This window comes from Malurus melanocephalus, unplaced genomic scaffold (assembly GCF_030028575.1).
Source record: "Malurus melanocephalus ecotype Western Australia unplaced genomic scaffold, MMel_1.1 scaffold_99, whole genome shotgun sequence".
NCBI classification, from domain to species: Eukaryota; Metazoa; Chordata; class Aves; order Passeriformes; family Maluridae; genus Malurus; species Malurus melanocephalus.
Genome location: NW_026623331.1, coordinates 1,159,673 through 1,184,166, shown reverse-complemented (window position 1 = coordinate 1,184,166; position 24,494 = coordinate 1,159,673). Strand labels below are relative to the sequence as shown.

The 24,494-nt window shown below is 41.7% G+C and overlaps 1 protein-coding gene across 2 annotated transcripts in view; it reads left to right on the top strand.

Annotated features, from left to right (window-relative positions):
* The first annotated feature begins 895 nt into the window (after window positions 1-895).
* The window catches only part of PIEZO2 (piezo type mechanosensitive ion channel component 2), a 284,493-nt gene continuing 260,894 nt past the window's right edge, over window positions 896-24,494 (top strand). For both annotated transcript variants that reach the window (XM_057368929.1, XM_057368928.1), the window contains exon 1: window positions 896-1,203. In XM_057368929.1, the coding sequence (XP_057224912.1) occupies window positions 1,140-1,203 (64 nt within the window). In that variant the 5' untranslated portion in view covers window positions 896-1,139. The remainder of the gene's footprint in view (window positions 1,204-24,494) is intronic.

The window sequence follows — 24,494 nt, the reverse complement described above, 5'->3', positions numbered from 1 at the left end:
AAGTAAAACTGGATGAGGTTCTTCACCAGGAAGAAGGACTAAGACATTATGTCAAGCACCACAGGGTCACTACTTCTGCTTTCTCTTACCCTTACCCCAGATCCTGCACGGGAGTGAAGTTACCTAGAGCACTGCCCCCCAGGAAGAGGATGTTTAGGATAAACTTCCCTCATTTAAATGTAAGGGATTGCAATGTATGGCCAAAAATAAAATACATTTGTACTTGTATTGATAACATCAATAACTTTCTCTTTTACAACATCCCTATTTCAATCCCGCCGCTGAGGATCATTCAGCACACGCACAGGGACACASCAGATGATCCTTGAAACGGTCCCTTTAAACCCACAGCACTTTCCAACCAGCACCGTATTTTAAAGGGTAAAAAGCTTTCCAGAAAAGTCAAATACATTCCAGCCACCGGAGATCTATTTTTTTTCCAGGCGACAATTTTCTTGTGGACCTAAATGTGCTGCTGAAAGGCGGAGGGGGGAGGGCGGGAAGTGAACAGATTAGAGAAAACCGCTCTCCAATCGAGAAAACCCTGAACAACAAAAATGTAAGCCAAAAAAAAAAAAGTTTTAAAAAGAAGAAAGTTACAAGCCCCCCCAAACCAACCAAAAAGAAGCGTTAGTGGAAAGCGGTGAAGTTTTCAGCGCGGAACGGGAGCCAGCGCGGTAGCAGGACAGTCCCCGCGGAGGGGCGCGCAGGCAGGGGCGGGGGCAGAGAGGCGCGGGGCGGGGCGGGGAGCGGGGAAATTCCCTGTGGCGGCGCGGGGCGCTCCGTGGGTGCCGCCGGCTGGGCCCGCGCCGTCGGGGCGGCCGCTCCGCGCTGCCGGGCGAGCGGGGGAGGGCGGTGGGGGGAGCCCCGAGGGGGCGGGCGTGTGCGTGCCCCGGGCCGGGGGTGCGGTRCGGCGCGGCGCGGCGCTGCTTGCATGGGCTCACGCCGGGATGCGGCGGGAGGCGTGAGGCGGCGCGGCTGAGGCGAGGCGAGGAGGGGAGACGCGAGGCGAGGAGAGGAGACGACGGGCGATGCTCCGCCGCCGCGGCGGCTCCGCTCACGGGCGGCCCTAGGAGCGGCGGTGGCGCGCAGAGAGGGACGGCTCTCCGGCCGGCCGGCCGCGACCCCCGCCCGCCGCGATGGCCAGCGAGGTGGTGTGCGGGCTCACCTTCCGGCTGCTCCTGCCCGTGTGCCTGACTGCCGGTACGTCCCTCYTTCCCTCTCTCCTTCCCTCCCTCCGTGGGTCGCCGGGCGGGTGCGCGTCCCGGGGCCGTGGGACCGCCGTGGGCTCGGGGGATGCTGCGCTCCCTTTCCTCGTGGCATTTACCCCGTTCCGCTGTTTCTCCGAGAAACTTCAAACTTTGTAACTCGCCCGTAGTTTGTGATATGTTTGATGTTGTTACGAATTTCGGTCGCTGTTGCTGTCCGCCCGGGGCTGCGGGGCTCGCACGTGTGGCGGGGCTCKGCTCGCCCCCGCAGCACCGGCGTGMGGGCTCCGGGGGYTCCGCGGCTCTTCGCTCGGARCAGCTGCGGCTGGGTCCCGAGTGTCCGTCGCTCCGCATCCTCGGGCAAGGCGTGGGAGAGCGGAGGATTCGTGTCTTGCCCTCCAGGCAGGCTGGTTCGGCCGCCGCCTTAGGGTTTCGAGGGTACTTTKTAAAGGGGAGAGTGAGCGCCTTTCAGAAGGAGCAGTTCTCAGATTTACCGAGGTTTTCAGGAGGGAGATTTTCCTTACTTTGAGAGAGAGAAATTTCAGTTTATTAAATCGCCTAACTTAGCAGGCGGCCATCCAAGAAGGTAATTATTTTTGGATGAAGAACTGCGGTGTCCAGCCATGGGTGAATATGTTAATATTAATCCGTGCCTTCCGCACAATTTGMAAAAACCGTGAATAAATACCTATTGCCCGTTAGATTGCAGGACGGCGGGGTGGCCTCGCAAGCCGTGGTTGCGGAGGGCGGCTCTGCCGGGGCCGGTGCCCACCGGGGCGGTGTGGGGCTGCGGGGCTGGAGCTGGGGAAGGGGGGCCGGGAATCGCACGGAGCGGAAAAAAACCCGTCGATGGTCAGCCCCGCGTCGCACATCCTCCGCGGGCGGCGGAGCGGTGCCGGTCGCGCCTTGCGCGGCAGCCGCGGGACTCCCGGGCTGGTCCCGGGCAGTCGCAGCTCCTTCCCGGCCGCGCAGAGCGGGTGCCGAACGCCGGGGCTGCCGGGGCAGGCTGCCCCTCTCCATTCGGCCTCGCCGTCCTTCCCGGACCGGGCTGCCCGGCGGCGCCCGAACATCCATCCTTCCCAGGGCTTTGCCCTTGGCTAACCCCGTGGTGGCCCGGCCAGCGCCTCTGTATTCCAGGCATCTTTCCCTCCACCCTGCCCGGGAGCTCCCCCCTCGCTGGTTCCAGGTGCTCTCCCCTGCCGCAGATTCTSCTCAGGGCAGGAGGACGCGGATCCCATTCCCATCCCGCCGGAGGCATGCGGGACCCAGGGCGCTCCCTGGTGCCTCGCGGTGTGCAGCCCTCCTGTTTCGCGGCCCGGCAGTGAGAGTGCACTTTCCCCCTGCTTTTCCTGGGGCTGTGTGCTGGGTGTTGTCAGCACGGCTGTGAGGAGTGAGATGGAGGCAGCTTTTCACACCATCAGCAGCATCTGTACCCGCTTTCTGCTCCTTCCAGCGCCCGCGGCCTCCCCGCAGGTGCCCTTGGGTGGCCACCACTGGGACTGGGATGGCCACAGTTGCACAGATCGTGGCAGCAGCTGAGGAGCTTCAAGGAGCTCCCTGTGCAACCAGGTGTCTGTGCCTTGGCCGGTGTGCAGGGATGCTGGGTGTGACGATGCTGGGTGTGGAGATGCTGGGTGCGGAGATGCTGGGTGCATGGGGCAGGTGATGGGATGCTCTCAGAACCAAGGCGTGGGGGTATCGGACAGGTCTTTCAATGCCAGGGTTAGACATTTGTAACCAATTTGCCAGTATATTTTCTTTGAATTTGTAAAAGATCATTGAAGTATGGATGGCGATGAATTTGCTGGAAAGAYGCATGGGAAAGAGAAAAGATTCTAGAAAAGAAATGGTCTTTARGTGAAACTTTTTGGGATTACTCTAATAATAAATTATCTTGCTGTGGTGTTAAGATACGAAGGATCTTGTTCTGTCAGGTGCTCAATCTGGCTCTTGCCAGACTCTGTGTCAAAACAAGTTCAGATAAAATGATTTAGCCGCCTCTATTCCCAATATTTAGTAATGCAGAAGCACTTTCGCATTGCAGTAGTACCTCCACAGATGAGCACTGATGTTGTCATGAATTGCTTATGCTCATAAATCTTACYCATCTGAGGATTAATCGAAATGTAAAACCTGAAAGAGGCACTTCCCGTCTCGAGTATGAAAAAGAAATCCCACTGCGGAACTTTTGGGTTTAGACCTAGTGATCTTGTTTGGTTGGATTTGAGAGAGGGATTGGTAAATGGACAAACGGCTTTTCTCTTACCTTAGTTTACTGTGTTTGGAGGTGTTATTTTTTTCCCCTTTACAAGCTCTTTACAGAGCCCTCAGTAGGGTGAAACCTATTTCAGCTGGCTTCCCTTGTCCACCTACCTTGCGTCTGCACCTGAGCCATTCCTGAGCCAGTGCTCTCTTCCTTTCCAAAGCATCAAGGAAGTGCTTCATGCACTTCTGGAAAAGGCTTTTTAGAGTGATTTTTTTTTTTTTTCCTATGACTTATGCTGAGGTTACATCCGCAGCTGAAAAGCTGCCACAAGGACTCACTGCGAGACTGATGCTTTGTGTCTCCTGCCCCTGTCTGGGCACTAAATGTGTCTGGCACTGCCAAAAYTGTGGAAATACAGAGTGGTTCTTTTGGTTCAGAGTCCGTTGTGTGTGATTTAAAAATGCTTGATTACTACAGTTTCCTATCATAGTATAATTTGCTTTTCTGTTGCTCAGGCTAGAAAGTGATGAGATTGGAGAGCCCTGACCAGGTGTGTGGAGGCCAATGGCAGCTGTGTCAAACTCCTAAAAAATAATGCATCTGCTAAACTGAAAATTTATTCTTTGAAGACTGTTAAAATGGCTAATGCTTTAAGTTGTTAATACCTTAAATATGTTAGGTTTACTTACTTTTAAAATAAAAAATAATACTTGCTTGCATGTATGAAAAAAATGCCAGTTTGCTGGGATGAAATATTTTCCAAGCACTGATCAGTACCACATAACTGAAAAACACAATTCCTTGTAAGAATTTTTAGGATCAAATCAGTAGCATTGAAGAATCGAATCTTGTGCAGGTAAGCCTAGATGTATCCATTTAAAACTCAAAAATGATGTATCTTGGGTGGGTGATGAAGACAGGAAATTTAACATGGGCTAAATGAAAGGCTTTGRAGATTGAAAAGCTGATTGTAGGCTTATGACTTCAAAGTTGATCCTGTTGTGTTATTTTCATGAMAAAAATCTTACGTTGAGCCCAATGTGAATGCAGAGTCAAAACAGTAACTCACAGTAATGTGAAACTTCTTGCAAATAAAATACTGTGTTCTGTAATAAGACTGAGAGATTGCTACAATCACAATTAAAAAAATCAAAAAAGTAGCCAATGTGATATTTTTATGTACTGTAGTAGTACAATGCTGAAAAAATAAATGATGAAATAGGGGAGAGGGAGCTTTTGGCACAGGTGGTGGAAAGTGGGCTTTCTTTGTTTTGTCTTTTAAGGCTTGAGCTTTGATGTGAACCAGTCTTTTTTTTTTGTTACTCATATGTACTAGAAACATACGAGAAGTGATTTGTCTTGCTGAAGTAAGGCATCAGAGCAATCTTTTGCTAATTGCTTTCTTTGGTTTGTACAGACTTGAACCACAAAGTTGGCTGACTTGATAACAGTTTTTAATTATAYTGCTTTCAATTGTTTTTCTTCACACACAATTCATTAGTTTTCTCTGAAGCAAAATAGGTTTATTTTCAAATGGGGTGCTGTGGAAAAAAGAATACTTAGCCATCCTCTGGAAGAATGTCCTTTCTCTGGGTTTTGACTAATGTTGGGTTGTGTGTTATCATCAAATGGGCTTCAGTGAGATGGTTGCATGGCCCAAGCGCTTCCCAGAAGTTACATTTGCTTTCTGAACGCTTGCATTTTGACCCAGATGAACTAAGAGCTGTAGAAGCTTCCAGAAAGTTTGGGGKTTTCTGAGGRGTTGAGTGCAGGTATCAGTGTTTTGTAAGCAATAGCAGGTTAAAGAAAATACTTTAGAATTTTTCTAGGTGACAGAGTTCAGATATTATCCGGAAATTTTCACGAGTTTCTTTGAGCCAAATATTTAAACCCCTGGTGAATAGCAGGAATTCCTTTTATTCCTTTCACTTCTCCTTTCAGCAACCATTACTCATCGGAATGATATTGAATGAATCAGAATAATCATCTTTTCAGGATATAAACAGAATGTTGCAGAGAATATTTCTTAAAGCATTACAGTGTTCAAAAAAGTTCATATATTCACCTGCTGGAWGTGCCTCAGTGGGAGTGAGGTCTGTGTTCTGCCTTGGAAGGAGAAGGTAGATTCCCGGATGTTTGGGTGATCTTTAATTCCCAAATTAACAAATGCTGATGAAAATTTTGAAGGGCAAATATCTGAATTACTACATTACCAGGTACTAAAATGCTCCTTAAATTACACATTTAAAGTGTATTTCAGAATGTATTTCATTTCCTCCCTATGTGTTTTGCTGCTTTGAATTATTGCTATTCACATTTCCTACAGAGAAAATAAATTGGCCAGCTGCAATATTAAGGCAARCCTGTGGAGGCAGCAAACCCTGCCGTGCTTGGTTTACTATTTATTTGGTGCTTTTTATCGATTTCACTGAAGGTGGCTGTTCAAGAAATGATGGTAGAATATGACATTGCAGTTTTCAGGTGACTGAATGATTTTTATGTGCCAGTCTGTGCAGGTGATGTCACAGTGATGACAAAGCAAGTTGTGATGCAGGACTGCTCAGACTACATGGCAGTTTGTGTGGTGGCATTGCATGTGACAAGATATACATACATATAAAAAAACTTGGACATATTTTAGAAGTTGAAATAARCCTCCTATGGATGGGGAGGGTCATGCTTATTATGCTTTAAAATTGGTCAGTTACTGAAAAAAAAAAGGTAAAGATGAGACTGATGTGGTTTTTTTTGTCAGTATGGTGACTTTGGAGAATATTTCTTATGATGTGCTGATAAAATGATAGGGAACAACATGATAAAGATTCACATAGACTTCCCATTACATTTTAAAACTCTGCTGTTGTCCCAGAACACTCATAAAAGTATTAGTCACAGCAACAAAAAGTCTAGGAACCCTTAGTGGGTAGCATACTGAAAAAAAGTTCACTTGGATGTCARTTTGCACAAGAGATCCTAAACCAGTTAAAATGGAAGCTTTCCTTCCCCTCTTCAAATGGTTTAAATAAATTTATCTGGCTTCTTTGATTACAGGAAATTTTACCTGGTCCAGTGGGAGCAGGTGAAAGGTGTCAAGCAGGAGCAATATTTACAGCCTGGCAGGAGCAGCATTTTCCAGGCTTGTAGGCACAGGGTTAGATGTTCTTATGCACAGAAAGCAAATGTCATTGCAATCTCTGTGGCTTCCATCTAGGGTCAATTAAGGCCCAGAGGAAAAAGAGAGAGACTTTTTGGGAGGGTGGGGAGGCAGCAGTCTCCTGCAAGTACACTGCTCCCTCTCTCTTGTGAAACAGCCATCTCGGGTTGGCTGCYTCTGCTTCTTCCCTAGCAGTCAGCCTAGAAAATGGTTTAAAGATGAATCCCACGAAAAATAGCAATGAAAGCTCTCTCCATTAGTTCTTACCATCTCTGCTTATTTATCCTAAGCAGTCTGTTAAGTGGTTTGAATCCTTTTAATTTTTAAGATGAGCTAAAACCAGAACTTCTGAGTTTGCAAAGATTACTGCTTGCCTGTGGGTGACTTGTTCCAGAGGTAGTATTGAATGTGGGAATGAAAATGAGTAGGAGACAGCTGGCTGGAGAGAGTTAATTGGAGGTAGGGGACAGTTTACCTGATGATTGTTAGAACTGGAAAGTGTTTGAATCCTTTATTTCTTGTGCTGGAGCCCATGAGTATCAATTGCAAATCAAGTCATGTATGAAATTCCCTGYCTTCTAAACTGCAGGGACAACACTGAGCCGTAGGGGGATTTTGTTTGTTTGTTTTGATTTGGTTTGTTTGTTTTTGTTTGGTTTTTATTTTTTTTTTATTTTTTTTTAATTAGAGCAGTCAAATCAAAACATGACCTGTATGTATTTGGTGATACATCTTTTTTTGGTGAATGTTTCTGAGGGAGATCAAGGAGGAGAACGGTACTGTTATTACACCTGTATGTGTGTAGCTTTGGTGCTCTTTCTTTTCAGGTATTTCCTAAAAGTCCAAAAATGTGGGAAACCCCAACTGATACCGAGTAGGCAGGGGGACAAAATTCAACAGTTTTAACCACTTAAGCACTAAAAAAATTGTGTGCTACATCTTTTCCAACGTGTTTGTTGGAGTAGCAGTGTTGCAAATGCTGGCAAAAGCTGAACGACCTCAGTGTGGCTGGTGCTGCAAAAAGGAAGGGACTCATCGAAAGGGTTGTATCTGAAAGGGAGACAAATGATGTGCTCCTTCGGAATATGAAAATCTTTTCTACAAGTGTGTAAAGCTGCTGAGTGTTTGCACTCCACATTTTCTTCTCTACATCTCTTTTCACTTTGAAACGACAGCCATTGTGAAGCTGTAGCATCTTTTTTCGAGGATAATGTTTCTCTTGAAGGACCTCAGTAACTGCTTTCATGTGTTAGACTGCTGCACTGAGAAACAGACTTGAGGTTAAGTTCTAATTAGTGAAAAACTCTGTGTAGTCAGCGGATTGTACTAGTCTGTCTAATATCTTTAGGCAGTTCTAAAGGCACTTTAAGTATAATTTGCTAGTAAGAGGCTGTGTAATTTTTTTTCCTGCAGCAGACTGATCAATATTTGTAACTAAATCAATCCAGGTTTGTTTTCTAGGGTAAAAATTTTCTGTAGCCATTATTTTTGTGGTGATCACAGGTCTTCATTCTGACATCTTGTTAGGTCTCTGAAACTAAGCAGGTCAGAAGCTGGTAGTGTGTAGATAAGTTTTAAGAGAAAGTGCAATTGTTGCTGCCAGGAATAKGAGGGAAGGAGCCTTCTGATTCTTTTACTGAGAGAAACTGGTCTACTGGGAGTTATTTTGTCAGATAAATCAGATAATTTGGTGTGTTTGTTAGAAGTATATCCTTTGATGCATTATATTCAGGATGTGGTTGTACTAATGCACTTCTCTTTTCCTGAGGGTCTCACCTGTCCATTTCCTATCCTAAGTAGGCAGTTGTAAAACCCGAATGTCACATTAAGGTTACTATTCTGTATTTTAATTTCTTTCATATCATGAATTCTGAGCTGCAGTGTTAGCTTTGATAATATCCTGTGGCAATGAATTCCRTGGATGAACTCCACCATGAATAAAAAGGAGTACTTTTTAATTCATTTTGAGTTTGTTGCCTTAGTAAATAATCCTTTGGATGGGAAAAAGTATGTATAATCACTTAAATCAACAACAGTGTAGTGTTCTATTTACTCTAACACTTTARAATAACATTTGCAAGCATAAAATCAACCATTAAGATTAACTGTRGAAATTAACAGCTCTGAGTTTCCTATCAATTGTCCAGTTCTGAAGAAAAAGGGATGATGATTATGTAAATCTGCCTTCCCCATAAATAAAGAGTTTTGGGACATGCTACTTTCACAATTTGAATGGACAGCACAGTGTAGATCTTCTCTGAGCTCCTGCAGGTAGTCTTTRGTTTGGAAGGTGTTTTATAAATGAAATAAAACTGAAAGTGGCTCTGTGTATTTGTGAGTGATACACGAATCACTTCCTTTTGGGCAAAATATTATGAAGCCTGGGACTGCAGACATTACATACTCTGTCTACTGTTTCCAAGCTACTAATTGGTTAATATAGCTTGACAGAACCATAAGTTAAATCTGAAGTACCAAGTGATATTCTAGTGGGGATCAGTCCTGTTCTTCGATCAGAAGTTGCATAGGAGACTGGAAATTATTTCCTGAACAGTTAAGGGGGTGTGTTCTGGACTTCTATTGTGCTGAAGCATGCCAAGCACTATGTGGTTAAAGGTGGCTAAACAAGTGCTGTCCTTTTCCCAGCTGTTTTAATGCCACTCAATAAACTGTAAGTTAATTTTTTTTTTTTTAAGAAGATGTGCTCTTAGGGAAATTAGCTCTTAGGTAATTTGAGGAACATTGAACTCCTTTTGCTAGCAGTCATGTATTCCAGGTTACAAGTATATGTTCAGCCTTTAACTTTAGTTTAGCTTTTTTAAAAATGCAGGTTGAGGTTACAATGGCTCGGAAAGGAGTGATCAGTGAAACATASTGGGTAGCCAGTGTAACCCCCCCACTTTTGTAGCTTGATAGTAGGCCTTTCTCCAAACTGATAAATCTCCAACTGTAATGCTGATTAYAGAATTCCATATCYCTGATCTCTGRTAATGTTGATTTACTTGTCCAGGGRAYCTAGCAAAAAAATACACTTATGATYAYTCTTGGCTTACACAGTGGCTACATCTGTTTGYGTTGTGYTTTTCTTTCCTATTTATATTTGTRTATAYTTTTTACAGCATCTATCAGAATAGYGGTTTCCTCRTCACTGGGATTAATTCATAAGCCAAAGGCAAGGGAGGGAAATTTGTCACCACAGATCCTGATGTACGCAGCAAACTTTTAGGACCATAAATAAATATTAGATTGTCATCTGTGACAATATTGTTAAAAGCAGCATTCACAGCTGCAATGTGATTGCTCAAATGTGTTTCATTTCATTGCTCCTTCGTTCTGTGCTTAGAATTTTAAAGACCTGCCCTGTAACATTCCTTAATCATGTTTCCTTTTTTTACTTTGACACTTAAATTCTGACATACTTAATTTTTGACATACTTAAATTCACTTTTACAAGACAACAAGTTAAAAGACTCTACATGTTTTAATCCTTCAAAACTTTGTCAGAGATCAGACTTTCTGGTACATGTATTTTGCAGGACACTTTCAGCTGTAGGCAGAGGATTGTGRTTATTTTCTTTGCTTTTTGTGGTTCGACACCATCAGCATATTCTTTGATGGCAATAATTGTATATTTCTGTATAGAAARTTGTGGAGAAATATTAGTGCCTTTTCTAAATGCTGAATAATAACATTGTTTTCTTCACATCACAGTGATGTTGGTTAAAGAAATTTTGTKGTGATAAATGTACTATCTGCTAGAAAAGCTGCATAGTCATTTTGATTCTTCTCCTTTCTCCTCCTCCTTCTTTCTTCTCTAGACATTTAACATGTAAAACAACTGTATAATTTGGAGAACAAAGGTCTGTGAAGTATGAGCCAAAACTCTTATTTGTAAACTAAATGGGGGGGCATGTGTATTWGCAATATAGTACTATGTAAATAAAAAGCACCACTTTCATAGCTTATTTTCTTGAAATTGAAAGGAAATCATTAACCAGCTTTAAAAAAAATTGCTTTAGATGAAGTGCCTTTGCTATATTAAAAAAAAAAGCAAAAACAAAAACCAAAGCTTCTGGTAAAGATAATCAAGTTTAGGACTTTCTGCCATCATTTCAGAGTATAATTGAGCAATACCCCCCCAACAACCCAGTGTGTCTGCTTGTGAAAATATGTTTCTGCTGGAATCTCTGTAGTTTATGATTTTCACTATGTATCTTTTTATAACCCTGTAAATAGACTTTGTTGTCACATTTCCTCTAACCTTAGTGTTTAACTGAGACATTTGTTTTTATTGAACTGAGTGAATTAACTCAATCATGATGCTGTTGGTGCACATAAACGTGGCCTGTTTCTTGCAGCTTTTTGTTGCCATCTGTATGTAAAACATGACAGTTGCTTGAGGATCTCTATAAATATTTTTCTTGTTAATTTGCTGAAATCTTAAGTAAACATACTCATTTTATGCATGTTAAAAAAGAGATCGTTGCAGTTTATTGTACCACTGTGATTTCAGGCAAAAATTRCTCAGAGATACAATAACCTTATGCGAAATAAGCCACTGTCAACTTTTGGCAGCCTCAATAAGCCTCTCCTGATATTTACAGTGTTATACAGCATGTAGGCAGACTGAGGGGTGCAAGACAATCCCACTGTGCTATTTGGAGGGTAGAAACCAGGGCTGACCTCAAAATTTATATTCATCCCTCTTTTTAGAGAAATCCACGTTAAAAACAGAAAAGAGGCAATACCCAAATCTTGTTTCCTACAACTTGGCTGCTTGGCGAGCTGTACTGGCAATAGTAAGGAAATGGCAGAAGGTCCCAAATGGTCATTAGTGTGCCCTAGAGGATGAAGCAGTTGGAGCTGCTAGAATTGCAGAAGAAGGATATCAGGTTATTTCCTGCCTGTATTTACTGTTACTGTGTTTGGGGGAGTTCCGTTTGTTTCTTCCCTCTGTGGAGTTCGCTGTTTCCTGTTGCTCTTGGAATGGAATAGCAGTAAGATTGTTCCAATGCTACACAGTATTGTGAAATGGAAGGAATGAGAAGGTCTCATTACCAGAGTATCCTGCCTGCATAATTAATGCTTGTTAGTCGTTGAAATACACAGAAATGAGAATACAGCAGTCATTTAAAAAAAAAAAAAAAAAAAAAAAAAAAAAAAAAAAAAAAAAAAAAAAAAAAAAAAAAAAAAAAGGTGATAAAAAGAATGAGATAGCCAAGTCACTGGAGTGAGTCTGTTTTGAAGAGAAAGAATAATGCTCTCCTGTGGGGCCACTAATTCTGTAGTTATTTAGTTTGGGTTTTTCATGCATTCTTTTGAAGCAGTCGGGCTTGGCCACACCCTTGCAAGATTTCTGAGGTGATTACGGGAGGGGCATTGGTCAGTCTTTCTGTTTCCCTCCTCATGGTATTCCAGGCTAGGAGACACCTCAGGATATCYTAAATCTCCTGCTCAATTCAGCACTGAATTTAACTGTGATTGCTCAGGGCTTTTTCCTGTTGAGTGTTGAAAATCTCTGAGAACGGAGGTCTACAGCCTCTTCCAGTGCTTGGTTAATCTCTCAGTCCCTGGGGTTTATTTTCCTTTCTCTCTTTTATCCCCCCAACTTCAGTTTGTAGCCAGTGTATCTCAGCAGGCACCTTTGTAAAGAGCCTGGTGCTGCCTTTTCTGTATCCTCCCCCTGGGGCAGGAGGCTGCTGTGAAGTGACCCAAAGCTGCCTTGTCCTGGAGCTGGATGAGCCCATGTCCCTCAGCCTCCCCTTATGGAGAAGGTCCAGCCTCCTCTGTCTTGACCACCCTTCTCTGGATTTTTTTTAAGTTTATCAACATATTTCTTGTCCTGAGAAGGGCCAGAATTCTGTGTGGTTTAATGATGGCTGAAGAAAGGTTGTAATCACTTCCCTTGGCTCTGCTGCTGTTGGTGCAGCCCAGGGGCTTATGCTGAATGTCACAAGGGACTTCGGATTGGGAACTTTTTCACCTCGTTTTAGTGTGACAAGCAGAAAGTGGACATTTACCATTTTTATTGTTCCTTGAAAGAAGAAAACCAAACCAAACAAAAAAACACCCCAGAATCCACAACCTTGAACTTTCAAGCTGTGATCAAAGGTTTGCAAGTGAAAATAAATTGTTTGGATATAATATCTGAACAGTCAGCCTTGCTTGAACTTGTAGGATTTTTTCTTACTCATTTTTCATTTGAAGACCTAAGCATTAAGTCTTAGCAGTAAATCCTAAACTCCCTCTCCTCACATGAAAGTAGATGCCTCAGTATGCTCTTCAAGATGTTCTAGTTATGGCTTTTGAGTTTTGGTTCTCAGCCATATAGCAGCAGGTCTTGGAAGTCCTGCTGTGGGGAGTTGTTTCTTCAGTCTTCRTGTAAACTCACTGGTACCTCAAATCTCACGAGAATGCAGATTTCCATTCTTGGTTTTAAAATAAATAAATTAATCACAGCCCCTATCTGTAGGGCATGTTTGATTTGCTGTGTTTCAACACATACAAAATGTACCCAAAGGCTCAGGAAGGTTGAACTTGGGTTTCTCATCTGAAAGTGCTGATTATTAATGAATGTTATTCCGTAACATTGGCACCATCATCAGTCACTGACTTGCAATGAATGGAATGATGAATTAATACGAGACCTACAACGTTTATTCCCGACTTCAAGAACTGTCCAAAGCTGGCAGTTCTAAGGGGCTAACTAGCCAGTAAATTATTGGCATTATTTTCCCAGCAATCATGTTCACATACTTGAATATTTTTAATTAGTCAGTATTTCTTGTTATTCTGCATATCTTTGACAGCTAATTTGTTTTAAAACCACAGGAAAAAGTCAGCTCTGCGTGTTTCTGTATTGCATTCTTTTCTCCTACATGAYCTCCATCTCGTCTAGAACTGACAAATTACTTTTAGCAGTAGTTATTTTACTGTTGGGTTGCAATTTTGAAACAAGTATTTGAAAACTGGCTTGTGTTTTGGCCATTTGAAACATTTGGTGTGATCATTCAAAGAATCTGTTGTGCTGGGTTTTATAAATCCAGCAGAAGGAATTATTTCCAATTCTTTTTTTTCCCCTGAAAACTGCAAGATTTATTATTTTTTTCTTTGACTGTAGTGTTTAGTTAACTGTGCTGCCTTTAGAGGGTCAGCCCACTGTATCGTGGAAATTCCCTTCCCTAGCCTCTTTCTATAAGAAACATGGGAGGAGTTACAGTTTAACYATATGAAAATTGAACTCTTTGTGGTGTGTAGCATTTGGTAAAAGGCAAGTTGTTGATACCAAAAGTTACATGAAACCACTGTTTTTTGGTTTTTTTTTTATCTTTTGCGCAGGTCTGCCCTAAGGAGGCAGATGGTTGAAACATGGAAAACAATAACTGGTGTACTTGCAGCTGCCCAGATGACTCCTTCTGAGGGCTCTTTATGCTGTTGTAATTGTGGGAAATGTGCTCATGTCTTGCTGTGGCTTTTGCCTACAGGCTTCTTTAGCACTTGCATTTTTTACTGTCTGGATCTKCTGCTCTTTCCTTTCTTTGAAAGATTAACACCACCCCCCCGTGCAGATAAAATATGTACTATGTCATCTGTTGATTATGCTGGTGTTTTATTGTGAGATCACCTTCTTTTCTAAATATAAGACATTTGAGAAGTAAGTTTATATATTCAGGAAAATATGAAGATARTGTGCACTTTAAAAAACGTTTTAGAAATACTGGTTATTTTACCTTTAGAGTTTCATAAAGCTTGTGTAAGTGTTCACAAATTTCTGGTATTCTAGCAAGGAATATGCATGCCTCTCCTAGGATGTGAGAATTGAAAGAGAGCGAAGGAAGATAGGTTTGACTCTCAAAATTGCCAGACTCCATGTAATTTATTGAAACCTGCTTGCTTGGAGATACCCATCTTTTTTGCAAATCAGATCTGGCAAATTTCCTGTGTGCATCTCATGACGGTGCATAAGGAGTGAATCAAATGTTCCAAAGGTGGGCAGGATAAGCATGTTGCAGAATAGCATTTTATAAATTCATATTACTATTAAAAGTAGCAAGGTAAGTCAAGGTAAACATTTTTTTCCTTGAGGTAGTAAACATGTGCTTAGGTAATAACTGTATTGGTAAATTTTTTTGCAAGAATTGATACAGTTGTGTTTTTGACATGTTGGTGTTGACGGCTAGGATGTGTTGCTTAATTGATTTTAAAATCTCACATTTCAGGTTAGCCAACTCTTTCATGCATGATGCAAATATATATATATATATATATATATATATATATATATTTTTTTTTTTTTTTTTCCTAAACACCATCATAATTCCCTAGGCAATTGTCCAAGAACAAGTGCTGCCAGTGCCAGAACATTATTTGGAAAGGCCAATATCTGAATTCCATGAATTAGATGACATATTACATACCACCACACCACTCCAAAGTCGAGTAAAACAGAGGAAGATGTAACACCAAATTAGAACGAAACTACTGTTGTGAATTGAAATAACTAATAATCAGCTTGTCATTCCCTTCGTTATTGAGGTATGTTTGTGTCTAATTAGATTATTTCTTATTTTAACTGTAAGAAACAATCTAAGATTCAACCTCAAAGTCAGCAGAGGCCATGCCAATAAATTAATGATGCCATGGGCGTGCACAAACAGTGGAGAAAGAGACCTTAAGAATGCTCGGCACGAGAGAAGGGAAATGGTTTTCATGAAGTGCTTAATCAACACTGTAGGTGAAGATACTGTTGGTGTTCACAGAGCTGTTGTTATCTTGTTAAAGTTACTTGTTTTGTGCTGGTTTTTATTTAAAAACCTGTCAGAAAACATTGCCTGTCAAAGGCTACTGCCACAAGCTGTAAAATAATTGTGTCTCCTCATGAACATGGAAAACAGATTCCTTAGACTGTTGCAAAGTAGACTTTGCTGCTAGTGTTTTTTCCTTTTTTTTTTCCTCCTTTTTAAAAAATTTAATTGTTTCTGTCTGAAAACCAGATTTAGATCCCTCATGGATGTTAAGTGTTCTGAAAAAAAGCCCCATAAACAAATTTTCTCCATCATTTAATATCCTCTTTTGCACTTTTCTTGCAAAAAAAAACCACCTATACAAACAGTGTTTTTCATGGCAGTTCACCCTGGCTCCCTGTCAATTTTATATACTGTTTTATTTATTTGTGTAACTAAGCTCATTATATATTTAGCTTGCTTCTAAGAGATCATAGCTAATAAGGTGGAGGTGATACAGAATCGAATAATTTAGGTTGGAATAGAACTTTTTAAATCCAGCTGTTGACCTGGTACTGTCACTACAAAATGTCGTTCCTGAGCACCACATCGATGTGTCTTTGAAATACCCCTAGGGTTGGTGGCTCTACCACTGGACTACCCTTTCAGTGAAGAAATTTTTCCCAATATCCAACATAAAYTTTCCCTTGTGCAWCTTGAGAACATTTCCTGTTGTCCTGTCACTTGTTACCTGCGAYGAGAGGCTGATGCCCATTTTGCTCCAATCTCCTTTCAGGCAGGTGGGGAGAGTGGTCAGATCTCCTCGGTGTCCTTTTCTCCAGGCCTGACAGTCCCTGCCTTGTGCTCCAGACCCTTCACCARCCCCATTGTCCTTCTCTGGACACTCTCCAGCACTTCAGTGTCCTTGTAGTGAGGGGCCCAAAACTGAACACAGGATTCAAGGTGTGGCCTCACCAGTGCCAAGTTCAGGGGGACAATCACTGCCCTGGTCCTGCTGGCCACACTGCTTCTGATGAAAATGACCTTGTAGTATTTGARTCTTTGTACCTTGCATTGATTTCTTGTGAGTTTTGATTGGTCAGCATCCCACAGTTATCATCTATCGTCTTATTTTGGACATAATGTTAGTCAAATATAGAATGGRTAGTGCTACCTGAAATATCTTATAATTTAAAAATAATTATAGAAAAGGTATGACTTGTTTCTTTGAGTCAGAATTAYTGAAAGTGGTAATATTAAACAATTACATCCTAAAAATTTAAATGATGATCCTGTAAGATAAATCAGAATTCTTTGCCAGTGTTTAAGGCAGCGGAAAAAGGCAGACTTAGCCCCAAATACGTTTCCCATACTTGTGATGGGTTTCTGGTAACTTGAAAGCAGTTATTTTCAGTGCACTGACAAATCTGAAATTGGAGTTATGACCAAAAGAAAAATCATCTGAGAAAACTAAATTAATTAGGTGTGAATATGAAGCATGATATAATAGTAACAATTTGATTTAATTAGGTACCTGTGTAAGATACATGGTTAATACTGARCACTGTGATAAGCATAAAAGTTTTTGCTGGTTTCCTAGGGAGTAGAAATGGAAATTTTAGCTTTCAAAGAGCCTCTGTGAATGCATGTGCTAGAAAATCCAAAGTCCCTGTGAAAGAACTAGCTGGCTACAATGAGGTGAAACAAACAAATAAGCATTATAAAGAGAATAAAAATGTTCAGTGAGTGAGATAAATTTACTGTGGTCAAATCCAGAAAGCTGTGCTAATGCATTGCATGGTTCAGATCGTGACCAGCACTGTTGGAAACATCTGCTGGGTTGTGGGTCAGAGACAGTGTGGCACATGCAGAAATTACCCATACATTTGTTCAGATRCATGTGGTATTTTTCACCAGTGTTCAGGGTCATCAGGTGTAGGATCTACCCAGCCTTCTAATGTTTGCTGAAAACATATRTGTGACTTAATATGTGTTTCTTTCTGAAGATCTCTCTTTTAGCAACTTGTGAATGTCTGTTAGAAGATTTCARAGAGGTTTTTSGTTTGTTTGTTTGTTTTTTGATTTAGATAGCACCTGTGTGAACATCACCAGTTTAACTTCCTAGTTTAATGGCTGGGATGATGGTTGCACTGTTTGCTTTATAAAGAGCAAAGCTTTGCAGAAGGAAGCCCTGTTTTATCTTCTGTGCAGTAGTAATGGATTATCTTGCTGATTAAGTTGTCTTCATGATATTAATTAATTCCTTTAAGTGTAGTGAAGTAAATCAGCTGTCAAAAATGTGAGAGTGTAGATGTAGTTTTACTACATGAGGTGATCTGATTTCCTTTTGTGGTAAATGCTATAATCCATAGCAGAGGTATAAATTAATGTTTCCTTCAATGGAATTGGTAGGTGGAGGAGTTCTACCMTGTGTTATCCTTCCAGGTGAAAAAGTATGAAAATACTATCCCTGGAACAAGACTGAGAGAGCAGAATATTAGAAATTGAGGTATAGTGGTGGGAGATGATCTCTTTTTTTTATGTAACTAAGAGGGTATATGAGCACACGAAGGAGACATTTGAAAGTGTGTTTAAAGTAGCTGGTGGGTGAATTTAAACTCTTTCAGCAAAAGATAAACAGATTTCCCTTGCCCACAGTAAAATACTGCCTGCAATTTTCCATCAAAAAAGGCTGTAGTRGGYTGATGCTGGCTGAACTCCAGGCAGCCACGAAAGCTGCTGTCTTGCTCCCCTCTGCAGCTGGACAGAGGACAGAAAATGTAACAGAGGGTTCATKGGTTAAGATAAGGACTGGGAGAGATCACTCATCAAATACCMTCACAGGCAAAACAGGCTCAACTCAGGGTTATGAAATGAATTTATTACTAACAAAATCAGAGCAGGATAAAAAGTAAAATAAAACCTTAAAACCACCTTCCTCCCATCCCTGCCTCCTYCCCAGCTCTACCTCTTCCCACCAATGGTACAGGGAGACAGAGAATGGGGCTTATGGTCACTTCATCACCCAGGGTTCTGCTGCTCAGGGAGAGAAGTCATTCCCCTGCTGCACCATGGGGTCCTTCCCACGGGAGAAAGTTCTCCATGAACTTCTCTGACCCGTCTCCATCTCAGGAGCAGCAGCTCCTGTGAACTGCTGCAATGTCAGTCCCTCCCACAGGCAGAGAGTCCTCCCAGAACTGCTGCAGTGTGGGTCATTCATCCCCAGTGTCAGGACAGGCTGCTCCAGCCTGGGAGCAGGGCTCCTCTCTCCACAGGTTTCCCACAAGGTCACAGCCTCTTCAGACATCCACCTGCTCCAGCACAGTCCCCTCCATGGCTGCAGGTGGATCTCTGCATCCCCGTGGATCTCCATGGGCTGCAGGGGCACAGCTGCCTCACCATGGGCTGCACCAGGGGCTGCAGGAGAATCTCAGCTCTGGTGCCTGGAGCAGCTCCTGCCCCTCCTTTTCTCCACTGACCCTGGCACTTGAGTTGTTTTCACATGTTCTCACCCCGCTCTTCTCTGGCCGCAATTACAATTGCACAATAACTCTTTTATTTTTTTTTTTCCTTCTTAAATCTGTTAAATGAGGTGTTAGCCCCATTTCTCATTGGCCCAGCCTTGGCCAGCAGCACATCCATCTTTGGAGCCACCAGGAATTGGCTCTGCTGGACATGGAAGAAGCTTCTAGCAGAAAGCTTCTCACAGAAGCCACCCCTGTAGCCCTCCCGCCCCTACTGCCAAAACCAGCCCATGCAAACTCAATGCACTTTCCCCTTTAGAAACCAGATGTGCTCATGTGGGAGCTGGTCTGCTTCTGGGCTTGTCATTTTTCTGGAAGAACGAGTCATGGTTCATAGGAATTGCGATGGTGTGACTCCAGAAGAACAGTCACCTTTGTTGGAAACAAATTGAATTACAATTGAAGAAATACAAATGGAGTGAAATTTACTGGCCTGCTGAATGTCACTGGAGGGAATCATTAATGAGGAAGATAAATATATAATAATCTGATTGTAGGGGGATTTTATGTTTCAGGTTAATTCAAAGCTCATTTTATTAAGTATTTGAAGGCAGAYAGATAAGGGCAGTTAAGCAAAGAATGGGAGAGCAGACAAATGGACAATGAAAGCTGAGAGTCCAGAGAATAAGGAGAATATCTGTTAGTAGAGTGGGAGATGGGGTAGGAGGTGTCTATACAAAAGAGCAAAAAAATCACTCATTTGAGAACTAGGGAAATGAGTAGATGAATTCAAAAACATTACGGATATTTGGAGGCAGGGTAGGAAGCYGAAGACAATGGCAGAGTGATAATAAAAACTGTGAATAACACTGACAATAGCAAATATGTTAGCCATGGTGGACAGCAAGAATGTGTGAATCCTAGAAATGACAGGTAAGGAAGTGACAGGACTTCCATGAAAGATTGAATTAAGGGACGCAGAAATAGAGAATTAAAGGCAGTGAAAACAGTAGTGGAAATCCAGAGGAGAGGCAAAGATTGTTTTGTCAGTCTTTCAGAGCACCTTTGGGAAGGTGACTAGGCACACAAGAGGAGACATTAAAAGTGACAAATGTGAGGTGGTTCTGAAAAGAGGGAGTGGTGAAGAATATGCATTTCAGAATGGAATTTGGTATTTTGGGCTTGGTTTTTGATTTCAAGGGGTGAAGGGTGTTTCTGTAGAGATAGTGATCTTTTTTTTATGACATATCAGCCTCTAGTGTGGTTTATGGTAATGTGCTTTTCTCAGAGATGACTGAGGTTGTGAAAGGATCTGTGGCAGATACTACCTGTTGCAACTTGGCCAAAGTACAGACTTGTCCACTTTGGGAATCAAATGATTCTGGTTTGCATTAAAAATAAAAAAAGCTCCACCCAAACAAACAAGGTTTTCATTGTGCTGGTGTATATTTTGTTTCCCTAGAAGTTATCCTCCCTGTCCTCGCTCTTCTCTCCATTTCATGTCCCTCTTTGGACTCTGTGGTTCACTGAGGTCTCTGAGATGCTTGGGTGTGTGCATCCCTGCTGCCATCCCTCCTCCTCACCATCCCCTTGGTGTGGGATGTCCCCATGATGAATGGTAGGGAGTGGAGTAATGGCTGTGACAGTCTAGCACTGGCTTCCAGAAATTTGACCAAATGAGTGGTGTGAGTTGCTCTGTGGGAGCAGCTGCCTAACTCAGATCACCTTGTGCTTCCCGTGTGGGGCTGGATGCATTTCCTGGGACATGGACCCATCATTGTCCCATCATTGTAGTGGGGTGGCTGTGGGGCTGTCACCAAAGAATGGTGGTCCTTCAGCTGACTTTGTGCTGAAGGCTGAGCCTTCTGGGGATGATGTGCACGAATGTCAGCTCAGCAGAGCTTCCCCTGGCTCTCCAGCCCTGGGATCCTTGGAGACGCGGTGTGTGGCASAGAGGAGCTGCCTCTCTGCTGATCCTGGGTTTTTTCTGGATGTCAGAGGTGTGACACCCCTGCCACATCCTCAGCGAAGGGACCCTGGCTCTGCCACCTCCCGCTCCCTCTGTCAGCGCTCGCGTGGCCCCGTTATCACAGTTTGGCTCCTAGGGCAGAGGTGGGTCCTTCCTTCCATCTTAGCTGTGTTTCAGTGAACCCAAGGATGCAGYGAGCTCTGAATTAGGCAGTCAGCCAGGGTGAAATACATTCTCATTTTATGAGTCAGCGGCTCTCTGGTTCATTAAAATCATGGTCASTCAGCCCCAGTCAGCCAGTAATGGTGTTCGGTGGTTCATTTACCCAGGAAGAGTCTGCTTATGTTCCTGAATTGTATTTTATTTTTTACTTTAAGAGCATATACCTCTTTCTTAGGCTTTGTAACAATTTAAAAAGGAAAAACGATGTCATAACTGCACAGAGATACTTTTTGCTAGTTAACTACATTCTTGTATTTTTCAGGAAGTTTGATTTTTCTTAGGAATATTATTTCAGTCATTTCATATCTCATTGGGTTGTGACCTTATTGTACTAGTGCAACAATTAGGTCTTTAACTTTCTTCTTTCAGGGCATGTAAAAATAATTAAGTGGCACTATCATACACCAACTTAAAGGATTCACACAATTGTGTCTGCTGTGTTTCACATTATATCACTGCATTAATTTACACTTAATAAAATGCTGTATATGCCTGAAAATTTATTTCCTAAAGAATTTTTTTAAAAAACTGGAATATATTGAGATATACTCTTTTTTTTTTTTTTTTTTTTTTTTTTTTTTTTTTTTTTTTGTTCAGCGGGAAAGACTTGCGTGTTCCCGGGGTCTTCTGTTTCACTTACAGTTTGTATGTGGTGTTATAAGCATTCCTTAATAATGTAACATAGTAGCAACTTCATCTTATTTCTAGTATTTTTTTTTTTTATATGAACATTTTTAAGCCAAAACTTAGAGGTGAATTTATTTCAAAACTTAAAGCTGGATTTGTTTCAGTGATCAGGAAAGGAGAAAACCTGCATGATTTTTAAACATTTATTTGCTCTGGGTCTGTTTTTGAAAAATGGAACRTGTTTATCTGGACAACTGTGAAGTACTGAAATGAGATAAACTATTGCAGCTATGGCTGCAATACTCTTGGGACTCCTTAGCCTTGTCCCCACTGGGAAGCTGAATCTTTGCTAGAAATTGTTGCAATTTTTTCCTTTTTTCTTTGTAGCAGTACTCTTCTGAAAGAGTTTTGAACATGAGCGTGGGTTGATTAGAACGGCTTTTTGTAAACATGTTGCTTTGATTTGGTATATGCAGAACCTGCCACTGAATTTACATCTAAACCAAACATAGCTCAGCAGTGGAAAAAGAATCACCTTAATTTCTAGAAAGTACTGAATCATGTATCTGATGTAATCTGAGTAGATCCAGGTAACTGACAGTAGATTTGCTTACTCTTACTTTATTTTTCTGGTGGAGAAGGAGGGAAAGAATTTTTGCAAAAGGAGGGAAGAATTTTGCCCTTCTGCGATGACATGAAAAGTGTTTAGTCTGGGGCCAGATGTATGTGGAGGGAAAAGGTACATTTATAGTGAAATTGAGAGAGAGAACATGAAAGTGAATGCACGAGAGGAGTCTCTAAGTGGAGCAGAGACCGTTTATTGATTTGGCAGGAAGAAGGAACAAAGCTTTGATAGRCAAGGATTTATGTCAATGCCATAATGCATCCTCAGATTTGCTTGCTAAGACTGCCTCATAATAAACTGTCTGCAGGGTCAGGGTGCCTCCTGCACTGCTGTATCAATTTTTTTGGTTCTTGCTTCTGAAAATAGTTGTTTACATGCAAAACAAYAATCATGTRTGMAGATCAGCATGTGTTTGTGTGTAAWACCTAGTTTYGCTGATAGAASCATGATGTTAACRTGTGTTAAAGGATAKGCACAGAACTRCCTGTGTGCACACGAAAGGAACTCTGGTTTTACAAACCTTTGTGGTTGTCAGTGGCTCAGTGGCTGAGGGTTGTACTTGCATCTGTTCCTTTGTGATGCAGTTGTCGTGTTTCTTTTGCCATGAATAAGSTGTAGTCCTGTAGGAATGGCAGAAGCTGCTGCTCTTGCTACTTGTTTTGTCGTTAAAATTGCCACAAAATTCTGGTAACAACTGAGGGCCCTTTTTGTTGGCACTCCWAGGAACATGGTATATATTAACAAGAAACAGCTATGAAAAATGCATGAAGTGMCAGGAACTACTGCAAACAAAGGTACTCTAAACAGAGCCATCATAACCTGCTACATTTAGAGAGAGGCCTTTCCTGTGGTAAAACATCAGCCCATCTTATTGCCAAAAAGTAAAAATTAAAAAAAAAAAAAAAAAGAAAAAATAGAAACTCCTATTCTCCCCTTTAGCTATTTACATGTGTTCCCTGTTATATGTGAGCTTACACATGAGCACTGCACTTAACATGTAGTAAGTGACAGCCCACCTTTGTCCACTCTCAGTTATGTCTATGTGGTCTCCACACAAGCATCAAACTCCACCTAGAAATCAAACTTTTGTTTCTCCTTCTCTTGGGTTCCCTGAAAATGTTYTTCCAGGCCTTCCATCACTCAACCAAGGGTAAAACCCTGTTAACTCCTAATGAAAATTCCTTCATATCCAACCTGTTCTTTTTTATTGCAGTGCAAAAAATTTGTTTCTTTAGCATAAATATCTTTTGTTCCCTCTTCAATCTTAGATTTACTCTCCTGACTCTTAGATGTTTACAGACACCTGGTATTTTCTCTGTCTGTTGCTTGACTAATCAATTTGAATCCAAGTCTTCTACTAACTATCTGCCTTATATTGTATTGAAGGAGGGTAATTGAACTTGTACACTCCTGTMTAGATGAAGTTTTACCAGTGATTGATATAATTCCTGTGCCAGTGAAGTTGTCTTTTACTACACGCTCTCTTCTAGTGTAGCAAAGTCACAGTGATTTTATTTGATCTGCTAACAGAGCAAACACTGTTGTTTGTAGCCACTCAGCCATGTTTACAGCAGATTGTTTYGTTGGACTCATTCCTTTTTGATGTTACTAATTGTAATAGCATTCCTGTTTTTTCAGTCCTCAGGATCATGCAGTTATGGGAGATGATTTTGTCTTTGCATTGTGTGTGACTCCCCAGTCTGTGTTATCAGCAAGCTTCATTATCACTCATTTTAATTGCCAAGTCCACTGAAAAACAGTAGGGCCTGTGCCAAGACCTGTCCTTGAGGAGCTCTGCTGGTGACATTTCTGCAGCTGGAAGGTATTTCCAGCATTACTCAGATCATTTCTGTAACTACTTCCATTTTATAATTTCAATCCTTGTTGTTTTTCCCATGTAAAATATACGTTACTTTAGTGAAGCTGAAACAGAAACAAAGACTTRCTGCATTTGTCTAGACTAGTTAAGAATCTTATTATCTGAATCTTAAATCTGAGTTTTATACCTTCCCATGTCAGTTTTTCCTGCTTTAGAAGCTGCTTGTAGAAGATTTTGGTATAGAAATCACAAAAGGGTGACAGTTTTTTCTTTAGCCTATATGTTTGCTCTTCTCTTATTATGCTGCCTTTACTCATGAGCTGATTAGAAGCTTTTCCTACTAAATGAGCTTTATTCATGAAACCTCCCAGTACCAACGATAGACATTATTTTGTGTTCTGGTTTAAACAGGTTAAACATAATCTTAAATTTTCCCCAGCCCTTGTGTGCATGATTTTATTGTGCTTTTTTTTTTTT